This window comes from Lactuca serriola, chromosome 2, assembly GCF_051521515.1.
Source record: "Lactuca serriola cultivar US96UC23 chromosome 2, Lser_US96UC23_V15, whole genome shotgun sequence".
Taxonomy (NCBI): domain Eukaryota; kingdom Viridiplantae; phylum Streptophyta; class Magnoliopsida; order Asterales; family Asteraceae; genus Lactuca; species Lactuca serriola.
The window spans coordinates 90,462,860-90,474,168 of NC_136409.1; the positions used below are offsets into that span (position 1 = coordinate 90,462,860).

An 11,309-nucleotide genomic window follows, 5' to 3' on the forward strand; every position below is an offset into this window, starting at 1 on the left:
TGTGGCATAAAGGGTCACATGGCGAAAAACTGTAAGACACCAACTCAATCAACGAGTCAAACTTCCGGAGTGGGCATCGGTCGGGCCTGCTATAGTTGTGGAGAAGTAGGGCATCTCAAGCGAAACTGCCCCAAGGCTGCAACACCTGGGAACACCGGAAGAGTTCTAGCGATAGGACGAGAGGAGACAGTCACCGATCCCGCCGTTGCCACAGGTATATTTCCCCTCGTTAAATTTATATGTCTGTGATTCTTTCCGATTCTAGCACCGAAAGAAATTCGTTAATCACCCATTTGAACATTTTCTAACCCCGTCGTTTGCGAGTGACCAAAAATGTGTACCTTCGAGATGGTTATCACGTGAGAACGAGAACGCTTGTGTCGTCTCCATAGACTGTATTCTAAATCCGAGCGATTATTCTTTTCCATCCGATCTATTGGCAAACTTTCTATGAAATGCTTTGATGTCATCTTTAGCATGTAATGACCGAGCCTCATTTATGTTGTCTTTTCTAGTTTCGAGAAAGCTATTCGTTCTAACCTTTTCTCCGACTCGTCATGATCCTCGTACATCAAAGCTTAAAAAGTTTTCCCATGTATCTCTCGTCCGAGAAATCATCGAGAAACGAGTAGTCTACGATTCTTTCCCCGATACTATTTCCAAAGAATTCTTGAGAATTCTTTCCAAACGCATAGCTCAGTCTCACATCGACCTAATCCCGATAATTTCCTCGTAGATAAACCTCAGTAAGCACGATGTGTGCAAGTCAGCAATCAGGGCATGATACGATCACCACGAGGTACTAGTGGCACCCTTCGGTCGAACCATCATCTTGATCGTGTAGATAAGTAAAGCAGCCATACTCGTAGATCCTTCCAAAAGCTAAGGCAATAAGGAATTAGTAGACACCGGGAACACCCATGGAAACCTGTCGATTCTTGGGTTCCGTCGACTATAATCATAGATTCATGTAGAAGTTTCCCTTAGAACCATCGGACCCTTAGTTACTCTGTCATGTGAAAGTGTACCCACTTGTTGGATGTCTTATCCTGGAAAGACATAAAAGCTTAACTTGTCGAACCTTAGACACTTCGTGATCTTTGTTCGAATCTTTGAATTTCGGGACGAAATTCCCTCTAACGGGGGGATAATGTAACAACCCGAAATTCATATTCCTAAATGTAACCCTTTTTCGCGACTCGTTCCAATCATCCAAACGCCGTTTCCGATTTCGTTTCCGACATTTTATTAAGTCGTTAATGAAAATTTTATTTTATGACTTAAAAAGTGTCTTAATACCCTTAGAACTCATTCTAACGTCTTGCATTAATGATCAGAACATTTTTAGAAGCAACCATATCGGGTAACGGCAAATTGGCCGGGTACGACCAAAAGCCCCGTTTAAAGCCGGTATCGGGTAAAATTTCATCGTGTCCAAATCCCGAACACTATTTAAAGTGTTCTAAGACTTCATTTTGAAGCTTTTGCTTCATTCTACAACTTCACTCCAACCTCTCTCCTCAAACTAGATTTAAGGGTAAAATCTCATAGTTTAAGGCTTCAAATCATCAAGGTACCTTCCCTAATTTGTTTTGGAACCTCTCTAGCCTTCAAATTCGAGTTTAAACCATGGATTATGGCCATTACCATGAGTTTACGGCCCTAGAACTATCCCAGGCCGTAAACTCATATAAAAGGGGTTTTTGGAGCAACAAAACCCTTCCAAACCTCAATTGGACCTTGAGTATGGCTAGATGACTTTATGAAATGGAATTAGAATGCCTCAAACCAAGATTTAAAGCCTTGTATATGAGTTTACGGCCCTGGAAGGTGCCTAGGCCGTAAACACATATTTAAAGGGGTTTTAAGCCCTTAAACCCTTCCATGACTCAACCAAGCCTTAGATATGATTTTTAGAAATTGCACTATGGACTTAGAACACATTTAACATGAATTTTGAGGGACTTATGTGAGTTTACGGCCAAGGCATGAGCTTGGGCCGTAAACTCCTCAATATTGGGTGTAAACTCAATTTCAAAGTGTTAGAAAGCCATCCAACACCACCAAAAGCCTTGGAATAAATCATAGGGTCTACCAAAAATAGTTTAAGGACTTTAAACTCATCAAAACCCCACATTTGAGAGTTTACGGCCATAGAACATACCCCATGGCCGTAAACTCCTAAAAGTGTGCCAAATGGTGCCCAAAACTCATTTCTAGGTTTGTAGGAATTTTTAGAATCACATGTGATTGATTTTGGGACCTTAACAACAATTATTCTAGGGGATATGAGAGTTTACGGCCATAGACCCCATGCCTAGGCCGTAAACTCCTTTAAGTGTTGCATTTGGTGAAGTTAATCCATCCCAAGCCTTAGGTAAAATTAATCCAAGCATTTCCAAGTGGTATTGACCCAATGTGACCCATTAAACACCATAAACCACCCCCACCATGAGTTTACGGCCGTAAACTCATGGGGAATGGGTGTTTAGGCCATAAACTCAATTAGGAAGTTTACTCTTGGGGATTAAACTCAAATACCAAGTCCCTCGCTTCATTTCCCGTCCGTAGATGTCACCCGGGTCACTCCAAACACCCGTTTTGAGGTGTTTTCGTTCGTTGGAGTGTAACTTCGTATCTAATTAGAGTTTGTAAATCTAATTAGATATATTTGTATGCCATTTCATTTTACACAGGAACCTCGCTTGTTATCAGGCCTCGATTCGACGTTTAGCATCCGAAATCGTCACGTTTCTCGTCCGGTGAGTTCATACCCCTACCCTTTTTCAATGGTTTTTCAATGTTTTCAGGGGGGAATACAAGCAAAAGTACAAGAATAGCTTGTACTTAAACTTATGATTTCAATCAAATGGTTTCGTAATTGTACATTTTATGAATTGAAAACCTTTTAACAAACTGTTTTAACTTGCAGGGTTGTTTGTTTTAATCCAATTTTCAATTCTTAATATATATTGATATGTTGTATTCTTTAGATTGATTGTTCTCGTTTAAATCGATAAAGCACATAAACCATCGTAATGTCTGTAATAAAACACTAAGGTTCGAGTGTAAAAGTCAGACACCATTAGAAAACATAAAACATCTGTATATCCTTAACAATACACCTAGGTTCGAGTGTGATAGATAAATACCATCACAGCACACAAATCAAATGTAACGTCCTTAATAAAACACCTAGGATCGAGTGTAAAGGATAGGTACGTAGAACATAACTAGTCGTAAATACTACTTTCCTAGTCGAAAAGTAAAGAATAATCTTAATGGTTGGAGACACGTCCTTGGTAACACGTCCCTTTGCACGAGATAGTGGAGGACTAACCCTGTAACCAGAATCTCCGTTTGCAGGAGAGCGTGGCTTGAGTGTATAGATCTATACGGGACTGACAATCCCGCACCTGGCTGCTAGCTACAGTCGAACCGAAAGGTTCAAGGGTGACAAAAGTCATAAAAAGGATACTGGCTCCGACGCGAGTCATATCTAGTCTGAGTATGGTTAAGGACTCGCAATCTAGATTATTAACACTTTAGACTCTTTTACTAGCTTTATGTACGTAGTAAAGCTAATGTATATTTAGGGATATCAGGTACACACACATTCAGGAAAACATGGGGTTTTCCTATGGATAATAATGAACATAACCAGAACCATTAAAGACACACACACACAGTCAGGGAAACATGGGGTTTTCCTGGGAAGGACACCGAACATAATCAGAACTGGTAACAGTTCACACACACACAGTCAGGAGAACATGGGGTTCTTTGTGAGTAATAGTAGTACTTAATTAGAAAAGTGTAATAAATTAAACAATTGAACTACATTTCTCAAGAACAATCATGTTTTTATTTTACATTGTTTTCTTTACTTTCGGATTTGGAAACTAACTTTACATAAGAAAATATGGGATTTTCTTAGATAACCACTTTTTCAGGAAAACAAAGGAACTCGTACATTTTCAGAAAAACTAACCGCTTATGAACTCACCAGCTTTATGTTGATTTTCAAACCGCTTGTATTCTCAGGTCCGTGTTAGACAGGTACCCGAAGATCCTTTTGTGCGAAGACAGAGTTTTCAGAAGACTCGTTTCGTGTTGTTCATATATACTATGTATCACTTGTATAACTTATGCTTTTGAAACAAATGTAAAACTTTTCTATATGTAATGTAATGGTTGTTTACTTTACTTACTATGCACATTGGATTTGATACTGAACGTGGAGTCAACCCCGGAAATGTTTCCGCCTTTGGTTTTCGGGGTGTGACAGCAGGCCGTAAAGTGAAGAACTAGACGATGATCATCCATTCCAACCTACCCATGCAAATCCGAGAAGCTTAGTTAGAAGCCCTCAAACCCGAGAATATGTCGGCCGAAGCCTTGAGAGGAATGGAAAAGAAACTTGAGATCAGAGGTGACGGAGTCCACTGTTTCATGGATCGAATCTGGATTCCCAAGTCCGAAGGATTCAGAGAGTTAGTCATGGAGGAAGCGCACAGAACCAAATACTCTGTTCACCCAGGCTCTGACAAGATGTACTTAGATCTCAAGAAGCAAAAGTTGAGCACCAAAAACCTTTGGGTCTGCTCCAGCAACCTGCGATACCCGAATGGAAATGGGAGATGATCACCATGGATTTCATCACCAAACTACCCAGGTGTCCGAGTGGGTATGATACCATTTGGGTAATTGTTGACCGTTTAACCAAGTCCGCTCACTTCGTTTCAATCAAAGAATCACACAAGATGGAAAAGCTCGCGCGGATTTATATCCAAGAGGTAGTCCGACTGCACGGTGTACCTGCGTCCATTATCTCTAATCGAGATAGCAGGTTTACCTCCTGATTTTGGCAGTCTCTTCAGAAAGCTCTTGGAACCAAACTAGACATGAGCACAGCGTATCATCCTCAGACTGATGGACAAAGTGAGAGAACAATCTAAACCCTAGAGGACATGCTTAGAGCATGTGTCATTGACTTTGGAAAGTCGTGGGACACACATCTACCTTTGATCGAATTCTCATACAACAACAGTTACCAAACCAGCATTAGGGCTGCTCCGTTCGAAGCCCTATACGGTCGTAAGTGCAGATCCCCTCTGTGCTGGGCCGAGCTGGGGGATACCCAGCTAGCCAAGAGTCGAGTCCCGGACAGTGCTCTCATTGGTCCTGAAATCATCCGTGAAACCACCGAGAATATCATTCAAATCCGAGAACGACTAAAAGCTTCACGTGATCGCCAGAAGAGTTACGCTGATAACCGTCGGAAACCACTGGAATTCCAGGTTGGAGACCATGTCCTGTTGAAGGTCTCTCCCTGGAAAGGCACTGTACGCTTTGGTAAGCGTGGGAAACTTAATCCGAGGTACATTGGACCTTTCGAGATCCTCGCTAGGATTGGTCCGGTAGCCTATAAACTTTGTTTACCTCACGAGTTCAGTAACATCCACCCCGTCTTCCATGTTTCAAATCTCAAGAAGTGCCTATCCGATGAAACCCTAGTGAATCCTTTAGACGAGATCGAGATCGATGAAAACCTCAACTTCGTGGAGGAACCGATCGAAATCATGGATCGAGAAGTTAAACGTACGAAGCAAAGTCGCATCCCGTTAGTGAAGGTTCGCTGGAATGCCAAGCGGGGACCGGAGTTCACTTGGGAGTGGGAAGACTCAATGAAACAGAAGTATCCACAACTCTTTCTAGATCCATGATTTGTAATTTGTCTTGTATCTTGTCTTGAATTTCGGGATGAAATTCCCTCTAACGGGGGGATAATGTAACAACCCGAAATTTCATATCACTTCTTGTAACTCAAATTGTAATCCAATTCGATCAACCAAACGCCGTTTCCAAATCCGTTTCCGATTTCGCCATTTAATTAAGTCGTTAACTCGTATTGATCTAAAATGACTTAATGGGTGTCTTAATACCATTTGAAATCATTCTAACACCCCATAATAGTTATCGGAATGATTCTAGAATCGACTATATCGGGTTACAGCAACTTGGTCGGGTGCGACCAAAAGCCCCGCCTAACGCCGGTATCGGGTAGAATTTCGTCATGTCCAATTCCCGAGCACTATATAAGTGATTCAAAGCTTTCATTTCAAGCTTTTGGCCATTTTTCCATAAACACTTCCAACCTCTCTCCTCATCCAAAATCAAAGGTCCAAAAACAAAGAATTAAGGCTCCAAATCAAAGAGGTAACATCCCTAACTTGTTATCTAACCTCTTTAGCCTTCAATTTGATGTTTAAATTGAGTTTTAGGACCTAGAACATGTGTTTACGGCCAAGGATCAAGCTTGGGCCGTAAACACCTAAAAATGGGGTTTTTAAGCCAATTAACCCTTCCAAATCATTGTTGGGACTTAGATACGACCTTAAGGCTTGCAAATTGGGACTTGAAACAATTAAAACATGAATTTTGTGGAACAAAAGAGATTTTACGGCCAAGGCTTGTTCTTGGGCCGTAAACTCCTCAAAAATAGGGATTTAACACCTTAAAACATGTCAAAATGCCTTGTAACTCAACCAATAGCCTTATGGTAAATCCTAGATCCATCTAAAAATAGTTTAGGGGTTTGTAACACATCAAAATACCACATATAGGAGTTTACGGCCTAGGCACATACCGTTTGGCCGTAAACTCATGAAACTATGTCAAAAGATGCATCTAATTCACCCCAAAGGCTTGGATAAATTTCTAGAATCACATGTGATTGTTTTAAGTGTCAAAAGTTGATTATTCATGAGCATAGGAGAGTTTACAACCATAGAACATGCTTCTAGGCTGTAAACTCTAAAAATATGTTAAATGGTGCCCTAAATTCATATCAAGGCTTGGAAAATTAACTAGAATCACATGTGATTGTTCTTTGTACATCAAATGAATTATTCTTGACCATAGTGGAGTTTACGGCCGTAAACTCCAAGTTTAAGGCCGTAAACTCCCTTTTAAATGGTATAAATCCAAACAAATTAATCCAAGGCATTTTAGAAGTCCATTCCAACAATCCCCATGTCCATTCAAGCTATTAAACCCTCAAAATCACACCAACATGAGTTTACGGCCGTAAACTCATGTATGTGTGTTATGTGGCCGTAAACTCCATAAAATGTTTACTCTTGGGGAGTAAACTCAAATCCTAAAGTCCCTAGTGCCAATACACGTCCGTATATGTCACCCGGGTCACTCCAAACGCTCGTTTTGAGGTGTTTAACCTCGTTGGAGTGTAATGTTCCATAAGATTAGTGATTGTAAATCTAATTAGTTATATATGGACATTATTACATTTTACATAGGGACATCGCGAGTAATCAAGCCCCGAACTAACGTCTAGTGTCCGAAACCGTCGCATTCCCGAGTCTGGTGAGTTCATACCCCTACCTTTTTCCACTGTTTTCAGGGGGAACACAAGCAAAGTACAAGGGTTTCTTGTACTCAAACATTTGTTTTCGTGTGTGTGTTTCATACTTTATATGCTTTTAATACTGATTGATACAACTGATAACCATTCGAGCATGCAGATCACGTAAACATTTATTTGTGAAATGAGTTTTATAAACTGTGTAATAAACATTGGGGTGCTGGGAAAAGAATTCAGAAGTTAAGAAAAGAGTAGGAATGTAAACAACAAGAAATTGATAGTAATCCTTTTGATTGCAAGATTAGGGAAGAGCATGCTAATATTCTCTTTGATTTTAATGTTGCTTGTAATGATGAAGAAAAACTTCTTGCTCAGCGTGCTAAGATTAAATGGTTACAGGAAGGGGATAATAATTCTAAGTTCTTTCATAGAATTGTGAAGAGCAGGGGTAATAGTAATCGTATTTAGATGGTTCTGAATGAAGATGGAAGATGGGTGAGTGGGAAGGCTATGAAAGATAAGTTTGTTTCTCATTTTAATAAGTTTTTGGGCTGTAAGGATGTTACTGATCTGTCGGGATTAAATTATGATTTTTTTCCTAAAAAATTGGATAGTAGGGTGGCTGTTAATATGATTAGAGTGGTTACTGATGAAGAAATCAAAGTTGCGATGTTTGATATAGATGACAATCGTGCCCCTGGCCCTGATGGGTATTCTTCAAAAAATTTTAAAAGTTCTTGGAACATAGTTGGTCCGGAGGTGTGTAAGGCTGTAAGGGAATTCTTTTGGTCTGGAAAATTGTTGAAGGGGATCAATGCTACGAGAATAGTTCTGGTTCCTAAAGTGGAGGTTCCGAAGAAAGTTTCTGATTTTAGGCCTATAGCTTGCTGTAATACTTTTTATAAGTGTATCAGTAAGATTATAGTGAACAGGATCAGAAATTGTTTGGGTGATATTGTTAGTAAAAATCAGTCAGCTTTCATTCCTGGTAGATCTATTTTGGACAATATTCTCCTTGCTCAAGAGCTGATGGTGGGGTACAAAAAAAAAGAGGGGAGCTCCTAAATGTACCATAAAGATTGATATACAAAAGGCATATGATACGGTGGATTGGAGTTTTCTTAATAGAATTTTGCAGGGATTTGGGTTTCATCCAGTTATGGTTAAATGGATTATGGCTTGTGTTTCTTCTCCGTGGTTCATGCTCAATTTTAATGGTGAAGATCATGGATATTTTGAAGGAAAGAGAGGTCTTAGGCAGGGAGATCCTTTATCTCCTTACCTATTTAATATAGTTATGGAGGTGTTTAACATCATTATTGGCAAGCTTATTGAAGAATCCCAGAATTTTAAGTTCCATAGTAAGTGTATGGCCCTCAATATTTCCCATTTATGCTTTGCTGATGATCTGTTGGTTTTCTCTTATGGTAATGGGAATTCGGTCAGAATTATAAGGGATGCCCTTGAAGAATTCAAAAAGGTTTCAGGGCTGAAGGTGAGTATGGAAAAAAGTCAGATTTATTTCAGTTATGTTAAGCCTAATATGAGAAGGATTATCTTGGGTATCCTTCCATTTGATGTTGGGAGATTTTCGTTTAAATATTTGGGCATTCCTATGTGTGTTACTAAGTTGTTTGAAAGAGATTGTAAAAAGTTGATTGAAAAGATTAAGATGAGAATTTTCAATTGGAAGAGTAAGACCTTATCGTTTGCTGGCAGGTTGCAACTCATTAACTCTGTCTTAACTTCCATTCATGTTTATTGGGCTTCGATTTTTAAAATTCCCATTGCTACTATTAATGAGATTGAAAAGATGTGCAAAAGTTTCTTATGGTCTAATGGTGAGATAGTCAAAGGGAAAGCTAAAGTCAAGTGGCATGATATCTGCAAACCTAAGGAGTATGGTGGGCTGGGAATCAAGAATTTAAGGAGATGGAATGATGCTTTACTTGCTAAACATATTTGGAATGTGATTAATAACAAAAATTCTCTGTGGATGCAGTGGGTGAGAATCAATTATATAGGCAGCAGGAATTTTTGGGATATTTTGCAGAAAAAGAGTATGAGCTGGACATGGAAGAGGTTTTTGGAGATAAGGAAAACTGTTAGGCCTCATGTTGTTTCGTGTATGGGAAATGGGAGGAATACTTCTCTATGGCATGATTGGTGGCATCCAATTGGTATTCTTTGTACAATTATTCCTAGAAGAGATTGGGTAAGTAATGGGCTTAGTGATTCATCTTTAGTCTGTGATGTTCTTGATTTTGATACTTATTCCTGGCCGGTTGAATGGGTTAATATATTCCCCGGATTTGAAAGAAGCTCCCATGGTTTGTATTGATTCTAATATGAATGATGTTGTTGGATGGAGGGATAAGAAGGGTATATGTAGAAAATTTTCATGTAAACAGGTGTGGAGTGATTTAAATAACTTTGGAAACATAGTTCCTTGGCATGATATTGTTTGGTATAGCAATTGCATCCCTCGTAATTCTTTTATATTATGGATGGCTATTCTGAATAGATTAAAAACACAGGATCGGGTTAGAGGATGGGAAGTGGCTGGTAACTTGTTGTGTCCGTTCTGTGAAATGGTGCCTGATTCTCATAATCATTTGTTCTTTAATTGTGATTATACCTCCAGAATTTGGAGGTTTTTCTGCAATAAGGTGGGTATTAATTTGTTGGAGGATGAATGGAATGATCTGATCTTAAAGTTATGCAGCTTACTTAATTTGAAGACTGGTGAGAATTTGATCATCAAATGTATGATTGCTAGCTGTGTTTCTCATATTTGGAGGGAGAGAAACTCTAGACTTTTTAGTTCTAGTAGAAAGTCGGTTGAGGGGGTTATAGCTAGTATTGAAAATGAGATTCGTTTAAAGCTGCTGGGTTTAAGGAAAAGGCTAAAATGGTCAATAATAAGTTTTATATGATCTGGGGTATTTCGGGAATAGAGAAAGTTAAGTAATGGAGGGCGTTTTCTGGTTTGACAATTTGGTGATTGATAGTTTTTGGTTTTGGGTTTGGCAGTGGTGGCAGATTAAAATGGAAGATATTATTACTGGAATTTGGTGGGGGTATTTTTGGAATAAGTGCTTATACAAAGGAATTGACGGAATATGTTACTGGTTGGAGAGTTTACTCTCAAATCATGTGACTTGTACCTATGGGATTTTCTATTTGGATATGATCTTATTTGAGATTACCCAAAGAGAGAATCCTAGACATGTGATTGATGCCATGTCTAGTATGAAACTTAATTTGATTTGCTGGTGGTTTTGTATTATTTTGTTGTGTTTCGCTTTGTGTTTATGGTGCAGAATGGAGTGGCAAAGGATGGTGTTAGGCAATAGCTGCAAGAAGTTGAAGGATTCCTTGTTGAAGTCTTTGAGGAGGTCGGTGAATATGGATAGGGACAAAAGATGTGGGAAAAGCTATTTTATGGAGTTTTTTTGTTTTTTCTTATTTGAGATGTTTATTTGTGTTTCCTTTTATTGGGTTTGCTTTGAGTTTTGTGGTATGTGGGTTATGGGTTTCAGGGGTTTTTTCTTAAAGGTTAGCTTACGGACTGAGGGTTTTTTTAAGGGCCTTTCCCCTTGCTTTGGATATTATGTTTATTGGAGTTTTGGGTGGAGCAAGGGGGTGAAGTTACCTTTTTTTTCCCTCTTTTAATAAGTCTTTGGGCTACATTTAAGGACTTTAGGGATAACTGGGTTTGTGAGTGGTTGTTTATTGTCATTAGGAAGTGGTTTGGTAGTTGGTTATGGATAGGTTGGTTATTTTTGTACTTTGTTTGACTTTCTGATGTTGTATTCTTTTATTCTTTTTAATAAAGTTTGCTGCGCTTTAGCTCTTTCAAAAAAAAGTATTAAACAATGCTCATTAATGCTTTTCTAAAATCAATAGACTTCTAATGTGGAAC

General features: G+C 39.0%; 1 protein-coding gene across 1 annotated transcript; it reads left to right on the top strand.

Moving 5' to 3' along the window:
- The first annotated feature begins 9,732 nt into the window (after positions 1-9,732).
- Positions 9,733-10,544, top strand: LOC145089380 (uncharacterized). The gene is made up of 2 exons (XM_079027824.1): positions 9,733-10,298; positions 10,418-10,544. Exons 1-2 carry the CDS (start codon positions 9,733-9,735, stop codon positions 10,542-10,544), a joined length of 693 nt encoding a protein of 230 aa, XP_078883950.1.
- The last annotated feature ends 765 nt before the right edge of the window (positions 10,545-11,309 follow it).

Coding starts and splice junctions, on each gene's coding strand:
- LOC145089380 (XM_079027824.1), top strand. CDS start 9,733: ATGAATGATGTTGTTGGATGGAGGGATAAGAAGGGTATATGTAGAAAA. Junction 10,299..10,417: donor TTAAGGAAAAGGCTAAAATG/GTCAATAATAAG, acceptor TGGGTTTGGCAG/TGGTGGCAGATTAAAATGGA.